The sequence below is a fragment of the Colius striatus genome, chromosome 10 (genome assembly GCF_028858725.1).
Source record: "Colius striatus isolate bColStr4 chromosome 10, bColStr4.1.hap1, whole genome shotgun sequence".
Lineage (NCBI taxonomy): Eukaryota > Metazoa > Chordata > Aves > Coliiformes > Coliidae > Colius > Colius striatus.
The window spans coordinates 24,397,018-24,417,495 of record NC_084768.1 but is presented as its reverse complement, the minus strand read 5'-3'; the positions used below and the strand labels follow the sequence as shown (position 1 = coordinate 24,417,495).

The 20,478-nt window shown below is 42.7% G+C and overlaps 1 protein-coding gene across 1 annotated transcript; it reads right to left on the bottom strand.

The window, feature by feature from the left end:
* Positions 1-4,136: 4,136 nt before the first annotated feature.
* On the bottom strand, positions 4,137-20,211 carry C8B (complement C8 beta chain). Its single transcript, XM_010195726.2, is given in 12 exon segments — positions 4,137-4,288; positions 5,648-5,716; positions 6,982-7,135; positions 9,243-9,406; positions 10,407-10,535; positions 12,087-12,327; positions 12,923-13,120; positions 13,947-14,079; positions 16,191-16,332; positions 17,268-17,409; positions 18,559-18,712; positions 20,120-20,211. Coding segments are annotated over 12 exon segments (1,770 nt in total).
* Between the last annotated feature and the right edge of the window lie 267 nt (positions 20,212-20,478).

Here is a 20,478-nt window from a genome sequence, read left to right as displayed (position 1 = left end):
AAAAACTGGGATTTGCCTGTAGTTGTTCATTCTCCACTTTCAACACAGCAGTGTTGGAGTATGGACATGAAAGCAAGGATACTGGCCAGGCAGAGTTCATCCTTCACCTCTCAGCTGAGGGCAATGAAATACAAACCCAAGTGTTTCCTTCAAATGCCAAAGGCGGCTCGGCAGCAGTCCCTCTCCTCTCACTCCAGTCCCTTACCACATCCAGGGCTCAGACATCTGCATAGCTGAAACTCAGAAGCAGGGAAGCTGAAGTCAAAAGAAAAGAAGAAGCTGCCTGTAAGGTCTGGGGAAAAAAAAACCAAACCCACAGATTATGAGCAATTACACATTTACAATGCCAGTCAAAGAAGCTAATATATCTCATGCTGAAGGGGCCAGCATGAGAGTTGTGCTAGATGAGATAAGCAGCAAAAATGTATGTTTCTTACTTAAATTAAAAGCTTAGAGAGTACAATAAACCACTGCAGTTCCACCCTGCTTTTAATGAACGGATTTTCCCCTCTTGCACACTGACATATATTTGATATAGTTATTTATCCTATATATTTCTTGCGGCATATTTCCCAGGAGACCTTGTTTATCTCGCTCATAAGTACATGATGGATGTATGGTGCTTTGGATAAATGGTATCACAATCAGATCTTTTTATGGATATAGGCAAACTGGGTTATTAACAAAGGAAGGGCAGAGATGAACCAGTGTGTGAAAGAAAATAGCAAATGATTGATGACAATACACCTGAGGTTGCAAGGTGCAGACTCCAGATAACCAGCCAACAGAAGAGCAGATAAAGGCAGTGCTTGAGCCAGGGCTGTTTTCTACCTCAGGGTCAATGTCACGCCGACTATCCCTCTGAGCCTGTGGTTTTAGAGCAGGCAAAAATTCCTCAGCAGGAGCAGCTCAAAAATTATTGCCTTCCTTTTTTTCTTTATACAGTGTAATGCAAGAGGCACAGGAAGATACAAAACATTTAACTCTACCCCCCAAAAACCCCTGAAACAAAAGAAATGCCAGATTCTGGAGACTTTGGGGGGGGACTGGCATTTATTGTGCTGCTCTATTTTGCCCAACATAGTAGGACTCTTGGTGTTGCATTACAAATAGGTAAAAAAGTCTATGTTCATGATGGTTATAATTACTGTCTTCATCTCTAGTTTTGATGATTTGCAGAAGAAAGGGGATGTTAAAATAGGATGTAAAAGGAGGAGAAATCTGGACTCACTGGGTCACTTTTGACAAAATCTCTCCATCTGGCAGATAACCTGGGGAGGAATAACAATATCCATATGATAGCATGAGAAATGAGAGCACGGGGGGCAATTTAGCAATACTACGACTACCACAGGGTTTGCAAGTCCCCAGCCACAGCTTAGAACACGTCCCAGCCTCACAGGTAAATGTAGAAGTGTCTACGTGACGTAAAAATGCAAGGAACAAATGAATCTGAGCTGGATTTACCCATTGCTGATGGGGATGTTAGGGACTGCAAGAGTCAAGTTGGTTTTGTCCCGGGAAAGCTGGATGTGACAGTTACAACTTACCTAAAATACTCTTTCGGGAGCTTCCTAAGCCATGTTGACTGGATCCAGCACATGACAGCAGCAATGTCTTCAAGCAGGAAGGTGGAGAAATATACAGCTTCCTCATGTTTACTGAGAAGGTAGAAAAGCCCATTGAGACAAGTGTCTTAACCAGAGAAATGGGCTAGAACAGTGCAAAGCAGTGTAGAACATGCACATGACCTTCCTGCAGCCTTCCCACATATTCATACATGGGTTATTAATCTAAACTTACACAGAAAGTGGAAGTCAGAAACACCAAAAAGAGATAGTACCAAAATTTAATGCATATCAAAATGAAACAATAAAAGCTCCAGCATAGTAGTTTTTATTACCCTCCAGGTCATACTAAATTATTAGTTTGTTGAATCAAAGCACAAAATCACAAGGACAAGATAAAGTTATGTCCTATACATAGGCTCAATATACAACCACTATCCTCCTGATCTTGAAGATTGTCAAATCTCTCCTCTCTACCCCCAGAATAACCCCTCTCAAATACCCAAACCCAGGCACTGCCACTACAAAAAACAGGCTTTCCTGATCTGGGAACAACAGTCCCTGTTCAGGTTGCTACATTTGGCTCTGCTTGTCACAACAGTGGCTATGTGTCAGAGTGCTTACTCGGTCATCTGGGAAGGTGGTTTACAAAAGCCACTCCACTCACTGAAGAAAGCTCCTTAATCGGATTACATTGATGCTCCTCAAGAAACACAGGCAACCACACCACAGCATGTGTCCTCACAGGCACCTATGGACCATGATCAGGGTCCTGTGATGAAAAGCTTCTACAGTGTCTCTTTAAAAAGCTTTAAAGAACATCATACTTCACATAAGCAGTGACCTCTTTGACCATGACCCAAAACTAACCTCTTGGCAAATTTCTATCACACAAAAGATATCACAGTTACAAAGTGGATAACAAAAATGTTTTGAGTTGGCAGCTCAATTATGAAGCCCATAATGAGTGCAGAGCACTCTTTTTTTTACATATGCAATGTGCTCTTCCTTTCTTAAAGCTGTCACAGAAACCTCGTCAGTAAGTGTGGAGGCGGCATGAGGGCTACAACTAAATGCATGTTCCATTGTTCAGATGTCAGAGAGCCTGAGCTGTTCTAACAAGAATTACAGTTAGACAACGTCAGTCTGAAAGGAGAAACTGGTGATACCAAGCCATCATCACCAGCACTGCTAAAAACCCTTGGAAGAGTGTTTGACCTTGCAGACGTTAGAAAACTTGCAACACTTATGAACAACTTTGCACTGGTTTTCCTGGAGCAAAGCTCTTGCTGGTTACTCTACAGCATGCTCCACCAAATATCTTTGCAAAAACCATTAACCACTAATGACACTGGAAGAGACAAGCCCCTGGAACAATTCCACTTGGGTCGGTCGTGAAATGATGTACAGTATTACAAGTTCCTCCTCTGTTTGACCTGCACAGTTCCAGGCATGGTAACAAAGGGCAAACCAATGTTTTGGCTTTGTCATAGCAAACTCTCTCCATCTCAGATATCCTAACCTGAGTGAAATAGCAATGCAGCTGCCGAAACACAGGCTTTCTGATGAATCAGAGCCTGTTTGGGGCAGATGCAATGGCTTTCCAAATGTTCCATTTCTTCTGGTTATAACAAAGAGTCACAGAAAAGCTGGCTGCTCATCCTGCTCTAGTGACAGCCCCTACTTGGGGTGCAGGAGGTTCTTTTGCGAGTGCAGCCATGTCTCCTGTCTTCCAATACTCCCAAGCAGCAGAAGAAGCAGCAGCTGCTTTCCAATTCCCCATCCCCAAGCAGTAGCATCCTTCTGTCCTTCCCTCCCCTTCCCAAGGAACCGGAGCACCAGTGTATCTGAGCGTACCGGGACATCTCTGGTACTCTCAGTGTATCTGTTCTACTTCAGAAACTCACAGGAGGAAGCTTGTTGCTGTGGTAGGAACACAACTACTATATAGTCTAACAATGCTTTGGTGTCACCAGACTCTTTTTCAGCATTTAGTTTTCACTCCTTCATGACAATATCTAATATGGCAGACAATTTAAGTTAAATACAGAAAATCGGGAAACTGGGCTAGTGAGGCACAGTAGCTTTACATGTCACATTAGATACTATTGTGCTCATCGAGTTTGAGACTTTAATATGCTGTATTTTGCTCCACATGACACAGCTGTCTTCACAGAAGCTGCATATTAGCACACATTCTGGTGCACATGAGATCAAACAGTCTCTTCTTATCTCAAAGGAACCTTTAAAAACAAGATAGCAAAATTTTAGATCATGCAGCTACTGAATAAGGTGGGAGATGAAGCTTGTCTCAGTCCATTGCAATACAGGCAGAGAAAAGTCAAAACAGCAAGAGCAGTAAGCACATTCAATCCCTTGGGATTACTGCAAAGCATGTCCAAAGTTGTGATTCATAACACATCCCCTTCTGAAATGTTTCCAACTTCAGTGCACTTGGATGAGACCCATAAACAGAGCGAAACCAACTTTTCAAGCCAGTCAGGTAATATCTTCTCACTCAGTTTGCACACTGCTCATTAGTGTTGTGTAAGTTCCTAATGATTCCCTCTAGCAAGCAGCTGTCTCAGCATCTGGCCCAGAGCATGATGAACCACCATTTTCCATGGCAGGGTTGTTGCACTGTCGTCTCCGTGTTCGCTGGCCTCCTGAACATGGAGACCAGCTGCTCCAGCAACCCCAGTTTCCATTAATAGCAGCATCTGGAAAAAAAAACCCAAAGCCAGAAAGGACTGTCAGAATAAAGCAGTTCTGTCCATGGGAAGAACTGTCAGCTTTCATGTGCTCTGTTTAAATACAAACAGCTCTACCTCTGTCCACACCACTAATTTGAGTCATTAATGAGGAGTGTTTGTTTCTAAAGATGTTAATTCTCTGTTCAGTATTTCTGATGTTTGTTCAGCCTACACTTCATGAAGCAAGGCTAAGAGGAAAAATACCCCAATTAGCTTTATATTTGCTTGTAGGATGCTTCTCTCTCTGACTCTGTCCAAGTCTAGGTAAGAAAAACAGCAACTAAACTTGTGTCAGCCACATTTTGAGGTGCTAGGGGACATTTTACCATGCTCTTCTTCAATGAACAACAGCTTGAATATTCAGTTTCCTATGTATTGCTTTTCCTATTCACTGTTTCTTCTGGATCCTGAGCATGTGAGTGACATATATTCAAAATCTTGAGAATCACGGAGCTGAACACAGAAGCAATATGTAAAAGGAGAAAAAGGGAGTGAGAAAGCAAGTTACATCTTAAAAAGTGGATGGATGTGAGTCTTTGGGAGGATTTGATGCCATTACATTATGTCAACCTGTGAGGTAAGCAGACTGGAACAAGGCGTGTGACTCCACAGCTTAAGGCTCCTTAAAAACACCTACAAAATTGACCCTCTGCTCAGTGAAATCTCGGCTTAAAATGGATTTTAGGTTGGCTTAGTTAGGACACAGTCATGCAGAATGAGAACTGGGTAAAGGACTGTAAACAAAGAGCAATGATCAAGTTGTGGGATGGTGCCAGAGCTCTGGGTGCCTGAGATCTGGTATTATTTAGCATCTAGATTAATGAGCTGGAAGAAGTAAACAAAGTTACTACATTCACAGATCATCCTAAACCAGAAGGAGTTAAGAATATCAGCCAGGAGACAGCAGCAACATAAAGTGACCAATAGGCATTAGTAAATGCTTCAGAACAACATAATAAGATTTAAGATTCAAATGCATGGTAGCACATCTTGGGGAAACCAGTTTGCAACATACTGGCTGTATTACAGAGAAAAACTCAGTAAACAGAGCTGTTGGAAGAGACCTGAGGCTTGTTATGGATTGTGAATTAGGTAGGAGTTTGTATTTTGATACAATTGCAAGGTGTGTTTATGCAGCTTTGAACTGCAAAAGTAAAGCTGCCTCCTTGTGAGTGCAAAAAAACAATCAGGAGAGGGCAGCTAATGTGTATGTGTCACCTTTGCAGGACCCTAACCCATTGTGCACTGGGCTGGGCAGTACTTTCAGCCATCTGCTGCCTGCTCTGGACTCTCCTAAATACAGCTGGGACTTGGGGTCCCTCTTACCTGGGCTCTTGCTGATCTCACAGGCAGTGCCATGGTAGCCAAGGGGACATAAACATTCACATTCAGTTCCTGAAAACAAGCACAGGGGGTGGGATTAGAGGCTTGAAGTCACATTTTCCTGCAGACATCCATTTCTTCTGAGTGCTTCATCTTCTGTGAGGAAGGGACAGGGGGTGAAATGATCCCAGCATTTGTCTCTGATGATGAAAGCATGAAGCAGCAATCACTCAGGGGAGCTGAGGCTGCCCTCCCGCCCCTCATGACTCCTTGGCCATTTGTTCCTGTGGCTCAGCCTCAGCTACACCAGTGCAGTAATTCAGCAGGCCTGGGTAGCACACAGTGCCCCTGCTCTCCTCCAAAAGAGCTATCTTGGTAGAGCTGAGAGAGAGGAAACTGCAGCATCAGGAAGAAGCACCTGGGACAGGAGCATCCCAGCCCAGCTTGGTGGCAGAGGGGAAGACCAGGTAACCCTGCTCGGGCTGCCCAGGACTGCTGTGAGCATCCCATGCAAGGACCTGGAGGCATTGCTCCCACTTAGGAAAATAAATGGTCATTTAAAACCTCCTGTGGAGAAGTTTCTTAATGTTAACCTGACCCAGCTCCTAAAAAGTTATTTAAACAAGGGTAATGATGAGACAAATCTTTTAAGTGCTACAATCAGCTAGCTGGTACCTGAAGTAATCGTTTCTGCATTAGATGTATTTAGATGATAATGATTCTCATCAGGACTTTTGCAGATTCAGATTGGAATTAGGCACTTGACAAAATCTTCCCTTTGTTAGAAGCTCTCATCACATCATAGATCTCTGTTTAGTCAGTGTGGTTTTCATTCAATTTGATTATTTTTCCCCTTCATTTTAAAATCACAGCCTGCTTACAAAGGAGGACAGCTTCTATTAGAAATGAGGGAGGTGACAGTGATAACTGTGCTTGGCACTTAGATGGTGCTTTTCATCTTCAAAACACTTTTACAAACACTAATTAATGCTGAGACAGTAGTCACTTCTCTAGGAGGATGGAAGCAATCTTAAAGGCAAAGGAGGAGACTTAAAGATGTCAAGGTTTTTTTTTTATGCATAATTGAGAGAAAAAAATCTTCCACAAAATGAATACAGATGGTCACTCCCATCAAAAAGAGACATCCCTTGACTTCACTGTCTTTACTTACCCGTGTCACTCTACAAACAGACCAAGTTAAAAAAGAATTAATTCATAACCTGAAAAAGAAATGACAGGAGAAACTAAAGAGCAGATTACTCCCTAAGCTTCCTTGCTTCTCACAAATCTCCAGCTCACTTCCCTTAGGAAGGTAAAGAAGTGCCAAAACATCCTACCTTGCAAAAAGGGGATCCCATTGCCATGGCAGGGAGCACAGCGGCAAGAACTGGTCTCCAGCTGAAACTCATCAAGAGCCCGTCGCAGGTTGTCTTTTATTGTGATTGCATTAGCAAAGTCAGTTGGAGTCACCAGCTGATACAGTGGCTCTGCCTAAAAGGAGGGAAGGAACTCTGTTTCCAAGTTCAAGATGGTGTGAGCACCACAGGGCTCAGAGGTGGCACAGGTGGAGAGGGAGATGAAAGCCTTGTTGTACTAGCTCCTGGTTTCCCATTAGTATTGCCTTAAACAACAAGGCAGCGATGTCAGGAATACTTCCAGGGATCCTGCCCTTGGTTTACAATGCCAAGGCAGAACAAAATACAACAGCCATATGGGCAATGCTTCACAGAAGTTTGATTAAATCCTTTCTCATTCATTTTCCTGATAATGACATTTTCAGACCAGATTTGCTCAAACTTCCATTTCCCAAGTGCTCTCTCACTTACAAAAGGTTCCCCCAAAACCCACCTGCAAAACCTTCCTCATTCCTCCTATAGTCACACAGCACATGCATTCAAATCTGCACTTTCACCTTAACTACCTCTGCTCTTCAAGGACAATTTCTCTCTTTATGAAGCCAAGATAAGGGGAGGGAGAGGACTGTGACCTTCACCTGCAGATGGGGTTGGTGGGAGAAGATAAGGGAACACGTAACACAGTGAATGTGAAGCAGGGATCAAGGAGACTTTGACCTGCTCAATAATTGTTTTCCTGAGAACAAGGGAAAGCTAAAGTGTGGTTTCAATACTAGCAGAGTCATCCACTAATGCCAGTGGGATGACACTGGCATGTGTCACCAGAGGATCCATCTCAAATTCCCACCCTTGCTAAAGAGATGCCATCACACAGGCCGTAGCAATACAGTAAGCATGAAAGATCACCCTACTGCTCTCTCAGGCTCAAGCTACAAGAAATAGGATGTTTCAATATAAAACTGCTTATTTCCTGCTGTTGTACATCCACTCTTCATCAATTATCTGTGATCTATACTTTGGGTTTTGAATTCAGATCATACAAATGATAAAACACACCAAGACTGACCTGCCAAGTCCTTTCAGCACATGATTTATGAACTGATTTGCTTCAGTTTTCCCTAAGTAAGCATTCTTGTGCTGACATTTAGTCACACTCTGCTGCTACTTTTGATCTTCAGGTCCCACAGGGATATTGATATGGAAATGAAGAATTAGAGACACTAAATCCAAATTACATCCATCTAGGCATGGGGCAGCCTGGTCACTGATGCCAGGCAAGACAAAGAACATCACAATTTCTTGGAGGAGAATTTTCTGTCCATGGGTTCTAGTGCTGAGGGTTGCATTTCTGCAGTCTCCCATCCAGAGACCTCCCAGAGTATTTCTGGAAGGTCAATCCAGGGGCTTGGGAAAGCAAGCAGGCACTGCCTGTATTCCCAAATTACTGATTTTTGCTTTGCTTCATTTGTTTTTTTAGAATTCACTTCTTTGTTTTTAAATGAAAAGTCAAAATTTGCAACGAGGAACAAACACCTTGTGCAAATACAAATACTTTTACCTAAATTTTACAATGAACACCAATTATCCAACAATAAAAACAATTTCCACCACTACCAGTCCAAACTCCTGTTTAGAAGAATGTTCTCTTGCATCTTTGCACTATTCACTCAGGCACAACTTATGTTGACAAGAAGAACGATGCCACATGCTTCCATTTACTTTCCCAGTGCCTTGCATTTCTAAAACTCTTCAGGATCAAAAAACCTTGACTCATATTTTTGAGGTTTAACCAAGATGCTCAAACAATCCAGGCATGTATGACGAATTACTTGACCTTCTGAACTAGAATGAATTGGTGCTCAATAGTCACTGGTACTCACAGAAGACAGGAGAAATTTCAAGGGAAAAAACAAGTCCCTATAAAATATTTGCTGCCAGATACATTTTTGGTAAGTGATATAACAGAAGAGAAGAGAGGGTGGATCACCTGATCTGCTCGATGGGCAGATTGCATCTGCACAGCCAAGTTTGAAGGGTTAAACCTGTTTACTTCACCTACTTCCAACCACACTGTTTTTAACACATCACACCTTTCATTTTCTGAATACTCAGTCTCAGAGAAACAGGCTGCACAGTGCAAGTCTGTGATCTGCCCTAGAAATTGCCCTTTCTTTTAAAAAGCATCTTGTTCTCCAAGGTGCACAGTGAAGTGAGGCTGAGTGAAGTGACAGAGGAGGCAGTACCTTCAGCTTGATGATTTCAGGGTTGTATTGTACAGCATTTCCCCACTCCTGCATGAGTGCAGCCGTGGGCAGGTCTCTGTAAGCCAACGTAGTCACGTGTTCACTTGTTCCGCCGCGAACAAGGACAATGAAATCTTCCACATACTGCTTTTTGGAGGTGCTGTCTGCAAAAATACATTGAAAAATTGCCCAACTCTGCTCAACTGTGTCTTTGTGGACTGGTGCTGAGATAGAAGCTAACAGCAAAACATGCCTGTATAGGCCTCATCCCTCTGAGAAGGCAAAAGGCCAGAACTGTTTCACACCCAAGTGTGGTTTCTTATGCTGCATATCCTATGCGTTTTCTGCTCCCTTGCAGCAAACACACCATCCTCCTCTCCTGCACCTTATATCTCTCCCCCTAAATTTCCTCCCTATGGTTAGAAGCTTGCAGGTCCTCAAGTTTGGCCTCAAGTTACACTAAGGGAAGTTGAGATTGGAGCTGAGGAAGAACTTTTTCCCTGAGAGGGTTGTCAGCCCCTGTCCCAGGCTGCCCAGGCAAAGCCGTGTAGCTGAGGTGCTGAGGAACATGGGTTAGTGGTGGGCTTGGCAGGGTGAGGGGAGGGCTTGAACTTGATGATCTTAAAGGTCTTTTCTAACCTAAACAATTCTATGCTTCTATTCCTTCCACAGCCTGATGCACCTCACCACCACGAATATTGCCTGTTCTCCATACATCTTCAGGTGTACCCTCCTCCCACTGCCACACCCCCAGCTTCCCATATGCTCCCTGAAGCTCTCAAAACACCATTATCTCCCTGCTTTCCTCATGTGGGTTTTTTTTTGGGAGCAAAATGCAGCATGCTGGGCTGGTCTGATGAGAGGTGGGTGGACTGGTAACATAGCACCAGCAGGTGGGTAATGGTTAATCTGTCTCTGCTCTTCCCTAGGGTACTGAGCAGGTATTTCTTCTCTACCCAGCAAAGAAAATATTGCAAAAATCCAAGCTTTAAGACATCCATACCCCTGTTATCTATACCCCTGTTAAGCTTGGCTGGATTAGCCAGCAGACTCAAATGTGTCTGTGAGGAAGTGGGGAAATATTTCAGGCAGACAAGATCACAAAATCTCCTTTTCACTATGACAAAGCCTAGAAATGAAATGGCAGAAGTGTTTCACACTTACCTCCAACCTCTTTTAAAAGGGATTTACAGGCAGCTTCAGTTATTCCAAACCTTAGATAGACTTGTTTAATTCTCGCACCAATACTAAAGCCATGCTGTGCACATTTCTGGACATCACTCAAAGAATAACCTTAAACAAACACCAAAAAAATTGCAGTGTTTTAATACTACTGTTTGAACTTTTATGTCTATATACACAGAAAATAGGAGCTGATAAGCATTCCTCCTTTGGAAAAGAAGGAGACGAGATCAAGTCTTTTACCAGATCTATATGAAATGAAATCTCTACGTTTTACACAACTCTGAAACCAAATGTAAAAGCAAGGTAAATGCTGTAAGTGGAGGCTTCTAATTACCACCTCAGCTGTACTGGGTTATGCAGAGCTGCAATGGGTGGGAATCTAGCCTGTGACTTAAATGTCAAACTTTTTTTGACAAAGGACTACCCACCAGCCAACCCTACTATCAGGAAATGGGCTTTTTGAGAGTAACAGATGAAGCAGCTTCTCCTCCCTTGGCTGTCCTGTTCTTATGCTCTTCTCATACATGATATTGGCCAGTTTCTGGATCAAAAAAGAAGATGCTCTGAGTTTTGGGAAGACACAGGATGGGATCTATGAATGTTCACAGTCCATACACTCATGAAGGCAGGAACCACTATTCTATGACCTCCTTGTACAGCACAATCCAGATCTCTCTCCTGCCATCTTTCCCACAGAAAGCATCACACCATGAATCACAGACACATCTGGATTATATGTGAGAGCAGTACAAGTACATACCATGTGACATGGCAAGTGGTACTAGATTTGCACAAGAAGATGTGATTTCCAGCAAACAATAATACACACTAGTTCAAACAAACATGGCTTGTGATGGGCCCACACCAACAGCTAAGAAACTGGGCAGTGCTAATGTTCTGAATATCTGACAACTGAATCTAAGTTATGTACCTTGGAGCTGTATGTGACTACAGGATAAGCAACTTCCCAGACAGCAGGAGAGCAAACAGACTATCACACACAGCACAGTCCACTAAATGCTTTCACAAAAAGACAGCAAAGGCAGTTGCTCACTCCCACGCCAAAGAATAAACAAGAGAGCACAGCTATTGATTAACGTCACCCAGCTCACTCTGCCCTACACAACAATCATCATTTCTCACAAAAAATGGAAGCCAGACTCAAAGAGCAAGAGCAATATCAGGCACAAGAGCCACACGGCAAATTATTTACTGTTTCCTACATGCTGGAAAAGCTCTTGAGGCTAAAGGTGTTTCAAAACTGTCATTTGAAAGGCAAGGGAAAAAGAACTTAGGTGAAGGTTTTAAAAGCTAACAAAGGCATTAAACTACACGATTCTCATCCGTCTCTACATCTTGTCAGCCTCCAAAATGTGTCATCTACAACGCTTGCTCTGGGGCCCTGTTATGTGAATTGTCAGCACCTACAGCTTGAGAGCTAGACGAAGTCCCTGATGCTGAGCACGCTCTGAAAACCAGGCTCTTTATTCACTGCCATAAAGCACTCCTACACCCATATTTCCTGCAGGCTTTCTTTGAGATGTCGTTGACTCCTTCAACTATCTCTCTTTTCACAGCTCAGACACATCAGGTGCCTGCAGAGGGGTTTTCCCACCAAAAAGCTGTCCCTGAAGCTCTTTCACCATCAGATGCACATACCTGCCTTTTGGAGCTCATTGCTGTTTAAGACTAAAGTATATTCATAGATGCCACCGACAGTAGCCTCTGTGATGTAGTGGGTCCCGTAATCTCTGTAGAGCTCTCTGTACTCCCCGTAGGTGTACTCTGATGGAAGTTGACATAGTCTCTGCAAAAACTCGTAATGCAGCATCAGGGCTTGGGGCTTCAGCTTATAAACAGCAACAGCCAGCTCAGAACGGGCATGAATGAATTTGCTGGACTACAGAAAATGAAGAAACGTAGGAGAATGCAGAAGTAGTTACTTGCAAACTGTTAAACTGATACATCCTGATCAATAGCAGATTTAGCAAACATACAACTTGTAGTAGGGAAGTTTGTGAACTGACCCGCTCACTTTCGACCTGCCAGGCAAGTGTCAAGAATTGTTCAATGGCTGGCAGGACGAGGTGGACATGGGGAGCCTGTTAGAAGTTACTTGTACATCTCCTACTAGTGAGTTCACTGTATGGACGGGAGATCATTTGAACTGATTTCTTAGTTTCATTTATTTTAAATGACTTCACTACAAACATCCAAATGTGGCTGCCCAGCAGGACACTGGACAGACTCACTCAATTGTGGCTGATTTCAAGCTGATTTCAAAGGTTAAGAAGTCCATTTTCTGGCTGATAGGTGAATGCAAAAGCTCCTGGATGTCAGTAAAACACTTGAGCTATGCAAACTGCAAAATCCAATCACGAGGAAAGATTTTATTTATCCTAGTCATGGTTGCTGATGTGATGATGAGGATCACATCGAAACGCACACACACAGAGACAACGTGTTAGCACAGAATCAAGTGGAGCAGGGCTTACAGTTGAAGAAAATCTTTTCATCCTTTGGATGAACTTCTTGAACCTCTTGTCATTTGAACTGTAACCCAGTTCAAATACTCTTGGTATTTTTATACCAAAGCTGAAGCTCGACTGCGAAGTTTTTTCCTTCAGGACAGTGCTTTCATAATTTGAGTAGGAGTCATATTCCGTCACTGCAAATTCATATTTGCCTTTGGTCTAAACAGAAAGCAAAAACAACACGTTTAATTTCCTGCATGGTGATTGTATACCTGGAGCATGGGGAAGGAAGACAAATATACTTGTGAATTAACTCTTGCACTTTGAAGATGAAAAGCCTTGTATAATTGCAAAGCATTATTATTATTAACATTGGTACTTCAAGAATACTTGATTTACAGCAGCAGGAAAGCTACTATCTCCTCCGTACTGTAAGGACCTCAGGCTTTTCCTTAATATGTCAATCTTATGCAAAGAAGGTGAAACCTTAAACATGGGAATCAATTAAAGTACAAATTCTAAAAGGAGAAGGTTTCCTAATGGGCCACACTCAAAAATATAACGCTATGTCATCATCAGCATTAAGGTCAAATATATAATAGTTGAAAACTAACTTTGATGCCACACAGAAATAAGGTTCCACACAAAGCACATGGTATGCTGCTAAATCCTGGGCTGTTGTACACAGACAACTTTCCCACTCTATAATTCTGTCCAAAATTAACCTCCCTGTGCCTAGTGGGTGGCTTTCAGGTCCCCTTGGATGGACAACATGAGGAAGATGAGGCTCACTTTTTGCAGTGACAAGGTCCAAGGCACATTGCCATCTACCCCAGCCCATATGCATATTATAAGGCGATGTGTCTGACTTGTAGAGCGTGTAGGATATGATGATGTTCTACAAGTAGGGTTAAATTCAGTCTCATGCCATTAGGTCTCACAGATTTTGTAATTTTTAATATAATTATTTAGTAGTGAAGCTATCCCAGTACTCCACACTACATCTGTTGGAACATGTATATTTGCTGAGAAATCTGACATGTACCTCTGGTGTATAGCTTTCTACATTGTATGGCTTTCTGAATCTCGTGTCTGCAATATAATGAGGAGAACATCCCCCAGCATAGTACCTGTGATCGAGAACTAATCCTTCCAAGTTGTTTGTGAAGATATTTAACCTGTACATGAAGCACAACAGCAAAATATTAGGATTATCATTGTTTTAGAGGGAAACATCTAGTGTCTTGGCTGAGAAAGACAAAAGATTGTCTTGTTTGGCTGAGAGTTTTTTGTTTCATACTTCTTTATTTTGAAATCCTAAAAGAAAGTTTTGCCTCTTTCACTGTCTGACCAACACAATTGTTGCAGAATAGCCTAACTGACCAACAAGAAAGCTCAGCTACAAATGACACCAGAGTATTACTCCCACCAGCAGTGGCAACTTTTGGAGCCTTTACTGGGATTCTGGGAAAGAACAGAGCAAACCAGATCAGCCAAACCCCTGCCACATCAGGTTGTTCATTCTGAGCATCCTCAGGTGCCCTCAGTAACGCAGCAGTATCCAGCAGGATATTCAAAGATGGGTTTGCCAACACGTCGTCAGTCCGAACTAACTTTTAATTCACGTTTCTTTGCTCTGGTTTATCAATCATAATCTTGCCAGGTTGGTTAAGGATCAACCAGAGGCCAGCAGCTGAGAGTGAAAATTGTCAAGGAACGAGAATGAAGGTACTCAAGCAATTGTTTAACTAATCATTGAAATCACTGGGAAGGTTTCCTTTGATTTTAGTGGATGATAAACAATAATCTTAACCTGTCTCCTCTAATAAAGTATATAGCACTGCAGCCTTTTAAGATGAGGAGATTAAACCCCATCATTTGCTCCTTCTACTGCTGCTGGTGGGACCTGTTGCAGTAAACCTCCTTCTGTTGCTGACTGTCAGGATGCCCTCATGGCACACAGCTGAGGACATGGCACTCAGCTCCACAAACTCAAAGGCAAATAGTAACAAGAGTCATTAGACAAAACTTCACCAAATAAAAGATAAATTGCTAATAGTCCAAGTCATGTCCTTATTAGTGCTCTAGATCTCTGTTAAATCTGTCTCTCCTTATTTTGAGGAGAGGGATTTGCATGATAATGACTCTGAAGCTGTAAAATATTAACTCTAATTTTAGAACAATCTGAAAATAAAAGGGAAGTCCACTAAAAGCAAATTACTGAGCAATTGTAGCTTCAAAGAGATGAGAAGCATGTTCCTATAATTGTCCAACATTATTTTTAATTTTGATTAAACTCAGAAGTACAAAGCATTAGCAATGACATGTGCAGCAGCCGTATCTCCAGAGAATAAAGAGGAAATTACTTTTTTTTCCCTTGCAATATTATTTTTTCTTTTCTTTCTTCTATGCTAAAAGCATTTTTCCCCCCCTATAGAATGCAAAAAACTCTTTTCACACAGTCTGATGTTACAGAAAGTTCCTACAGTTTTAGCCTGCAATTCAGACTTGGATTTTAATCCCCACAAAATTGGAGTTTGCTAGCATGCAGGTTAATCCTATCCCAGTCATGCAAAGGATGTGAATTCCACCATCTTTCACTGTCCTGGAAGCAACTCAAGAAATTTTGAGCCCTCCTGCCACCCAAACCAACACACCGTGCAAAACCATAAATCCATAGTCAGCTTCAGATTTTAGGCAATCCAAGATGCTGATTTTAAGTTAATTCTATATAGAATGCTGTAAAATCATCCTCAGATTTTAAGAAACCTTTCCTTGTTTTCATTTCAACAGCACAGTTTGAAGCAGTGTTTCAGTTCCTAAAGGCTTGGACACTTCTGCTCCCCATGGACTGAGTTAGGCCAAATTCTAATACATCTGTGCACAATCATTGGATTATCAGAATTCTCCCACTGATTAAATGCAAGTACCCATAGACTTTAGAGAATGAGGGACACACCCCTCTTCACTCACCTCATTTTGGCAACACAAAGAGCCCACACAAGCTCTTGCAGGGCACATTTGCAAGCTGAGCTGATGATCTGCGCAATTCTCCTCGGTACATCTGGGACTTGTTACTTTGCCTAATCTCTCTCTGAAAGACTCATAGAGTAAATAAGGATTTCCCTACCAGACTTTGAATTGGACCCCAAAGGCTGTCAGATCCTGACTGAACTCCTGAACACAGAAATTGCTTCAGCCTTTCTCTATTCAACATTTATGTCTGAAGCCACATCAGATTGTTCTTATCCTTAAGCAAAATAACATCTCATGAGGGTCACTGACTTACCCTTTTGCCAGATTCTCTATTCCCCAGTATTGCTCCATCTTCTGGTCACATTTTTTAAACCCTTTTTTGCAGTTTTTTTCATCTGACCAGTCCCCACAGTCATCGTCCCCATTACAAAGCAGCCTCCGTGCAATGCATCTCCCTAGGATGCAAAGGTGTAAATTACTCATAAAACAATCTATTATTACACTCCTTGAATGACAAGATAGGAATAAAACAAAAGACTCCAGTAACCTATGGTTCAAATCTATCTGGAAAATATTCCTCCTCTATCTGCAGGGATAACCAAACCTCATCTGGTCAGTTTTGCTCAAAACTTTCATCGCTCAATCCAGAAAAAAAATCCTTCTCCTACTAAAAGCCTTTTAAAAACACAGATATTTTTGTTGCTGATTTTTTTTGTTTTGAGAAAACAAGCATGCTGGAGACCGTTCAGCAGACCTTGTACCTCTATCTCCCTCTCCCCCTTTCCCATGTCTGTTAACTACTGAGTTGTTTTTCAGTCTCACCAAAACACTGGCCTGGGGGACAGAGAACTGCTTTCCTTGGCCCTAGCTCCTGTGTCGAGCTCCCCTCTGCCCTGGCAGCCAATTCCCGACACAATTCCCTCTCTGCTGCCAGGGTACACATGCAAAGCAGAGGCTGATCAAATTTTAAATACAGCAAACTGCTGCCTTGCTTCACCACACTGCTTACAGTGTCTCTGACAAGGCGTCAAAGGGAAATGGTCATCAGGACTGCCGTCATAACCCCGTGTGCTCTTGGGTGTGTGCCAAGGATGCCCAGTGCTTGTTCTCCTGTTGATGTCAGGTTCACTTGTGCTACAGATTTTACTGATGTAACTGGGTTTTAATTTCCTATTTGGAGATTTTAAAGACATGCTTTACACACGGACAGATGCTGGCTACTAGATTTACTCAAAATCACTGATGGAAACAAAACACAAGCATTGATGGGTCTGGATCAACTCCTGATACCTCTTTGGCCCAGAAAACTCTTTTAGAAGCAGAAAGCTCAGCATTGTGGTATCAGAGATGCCACCTGAGCACCACCATTTCTCACACCATAAGTCCTTACCTGTAACTGCACACACAAAACCTTCACATCTAACTTTATTCCTGCAGGGATTATTTGTAACACAGTCTTCGGTTTCTTTGTCAGAGTAGTCACAGGGATCTCCATTGAACTGAGAAGGTTGTTCCAGGCGGGCAAATCTGTACTGTGATGAAATAAAAAGCTATTGACTCAAGTGTACAGAAACTGTGAAGTTAAAAACCAAACTTTGTGTCACGGAGATCTGATCTAAGAGTACTGTCATATAAAAACCCAAAGTGTCGCCAAAGAAGTGTGATGCTAATAACGTGCCTCATTCCAAAGGTTTCTGATCTGCCATAGTTTTAATTATATTAAGGAAGGATTGAGGACTGGAAGGGACGAAGGAAAGTTTGCTTTTCTTTGACAGTTTGTTTAAATGAGCCTGACAGGGTAGTGCGGGCATTTGCAAGAGTAAGGAATGATTCACTTACATCTCCTCTCTTTCAATTAGCCCGGGTAACGACATCCCTTGTTGTTTTCTGTCAGTGTATTTACTTGGCCCTCTGTATCATTAGGGATTTTTTTTCCGCCCACAACACTGCTGTGAAGCAGTCAATTACTCTGTCCAATATGTTAGCCCTTCTTTTTTTTCTCAGCTTTTAAGATTAACTCTTTGATACAAAGCTTCACTCTTCTCTATTCCCATCCCTGATTATTCCTGCTTAAGCCTGAGAATGGTTTCTCCAACTCGTTAGCAGGGGTGCCTCTAGCAATGAGGATTTTGCTCTTCACGCTATTGGGATCATTACCAACCTAAGTGACCCTGCTTCTGCAGTGGGGTTGGACTAGATGATCTCTAAAGGTCCCTTCCAATCCTACCATTCTATTATTCTATGATTACCTTTGTATGATGGGGTTTCTTGGGTAGAAAATACTTACAGTCAAAAACCATCATCTTAATCCTGAGAGGCACTGAGTGTCTCCACGTCCCACAGGGGACCATTAGTCAAGATACTGCCTCACATTGATGCGGGAAGAAGAGGACTGTGTTGGAGAGAAAGCTCCTGGCCTTCCCACCTATGTTTTCACCAAGCCTGGGTTTGCACCTTCTCAGGACACTGAGCCAGCATGGAAAGCACTGCGGTTACTGAGGGTGGCGAGCTGAAGAGCCAAAACCTACCCGAAAACAAAAGCTTAGATTCTTATTTGTACAGGGCTTTCCTTGGCAGGCTCCCTGCTGTTTGCCCAACCCCATGGAAAAAAAAAAGACAAGGCTAGGAGGAGGTCTTCTGCTAGGTTTCTCAGGCTTTGTGCCTAGATCACAACCACTCACCCTTTTTCTTTGGCAGGGATCACATTTGCTCCATGACGACCAGGCGGAGAGCATACAATCGCAGGGCTGGGGCGGGCTGCTGAGGGATCAGGCCCATCTGCCCTTGGCTACCTTCTCATTGGTGCCACCGAGGTTAAGGGACTCCTTTTCAGCACTGTGTTCAACAACACAAGAGTTCCAGGGTGTGAAACAATGGAACTGTGCGGACAGAGCAACTATATCTGTGCAAAACTACATGCCAAAGAGACTTGAAGACCTCATTGAATCCTACACATATTTCAGGACTCGTTTCATACTGGCATTGATTCTGTATGAAACCTGATTCACTCTTCAATGTCCAAGAGGAGACCCAGTCCTATACACCACCACCACCTGGCCAAGTGGTCAGCAGTAGAAGCTGTACCATCAGTTACTGCCCTTGTTCCATCGCTCCTTTAGTACCCCACTGCCTTATACAATGAACAGCTACAAGGTCAGACACCTCAATGACACACACTAGTCACAATGCTAAGGGCTGCTGTGCACTCAGCATTTCTGAAAAACAGGCTTAAGCTCCTCCCTTTGCCCAGCAGCCTATTTTTTTTTTCTCAAGCTGGCCAAATCCGTTAGTCTTGGACTCTATTCTCAGTTCATAACAGAGAGTCATTAACCCATTAATCCCATTCATTCCAGCAAGGAACCTGAATCCCAAGTAGGAGCCTTTACTCTTCACTCCAGCCCCTCTCACACCCTCTCATGTGACAAGTGCCTCCAAGGTTTCCACAATGCCACAGCTAAAATGCTGCCTATTCTTTTAGCAGATTCAACATTTCTGATTAAATCTGTGTCCTAGACAAATGTTTCCTTGTAGCACCTAATCTAAGTAGGAAGCTTTAGTAAAATATTGACAATTCATTTCTTTTCATACCCACTTTGACAAGTAAACTACCACAGTAGTGCTCCCAATGTTTCCACCAAGATAAGGAATAGCATCAGCTGAAGCTTTAAGCATGATTTAGTGCCTGGCAAGGGGCTCCCATTACTGCACATTAAAAATTGCATGGAATATAGGAATTACAAAAACTCATCAGCTCACCGAGGCATGAAATCAGAGCTCAAAGTTCAGAGAACAGTGGAAAACATAGTTAGATTAGAAAGATTACAGTCACTGATTGACTGTAGTCCTCTGAAAGAACAAAATCTATTAAGCTGGCTTATAAAGAAACAACTATCAGCCAGATTCTTGCCATTTACGTACTCAAAGAAAAGCAGCTCTCATCTCTCCAGCACACTGTTGGGCAGCTAGCATGCAAGGAAACTGCATGTTGCAAAAATAATTCCACATTACAGCACTACTGTGGCAATTTGTCATCTCAGATTCACCAGATAGGTTCACTTTTCTAATGGCAGACACGTTGCACTACGTTAACTTCAAAACAACGTCTTTTGCTATTCATTAGAAACACAGAAATCGCTCCAGACAGCAATTACGTGCAATATAATGTGAAAGCAGGGAGTCTATACTGATTTTCACTTTTTATTGTATCACTCTGTGGAAGTGGCTTCAGAAACATTCACTTACCCAAGGCAATGAACAGTTAGGGAGCTGAGCAGGGCGTGAAGCAGCAACAGTCTGATAGAGTACAGAGCAGACCCGGTGCGTGCCGTGCTCATGGCTCCGAGGTTGCAGTGGCGATTTGAAGCCAGCACCGCTCTCATTCTGTCTGCCCAGGGTTGGGGGGGGGTGTGTAGTGCTGTTTGAAAATGGTTCAAGTAGGAAAAGATAAATTACTAGGTCGTTTTTCCACACTGTAAACAGCAGCTGACCCACCACCTGGCAGATTCACAAGGTAAACGTTGCATTGTTAGCACACGGCTTTCTGCAGGCGAGAGGGAAGGAGGCAAAGATCTGTCTAGATGCAATTTATGCTTTCATTTGTA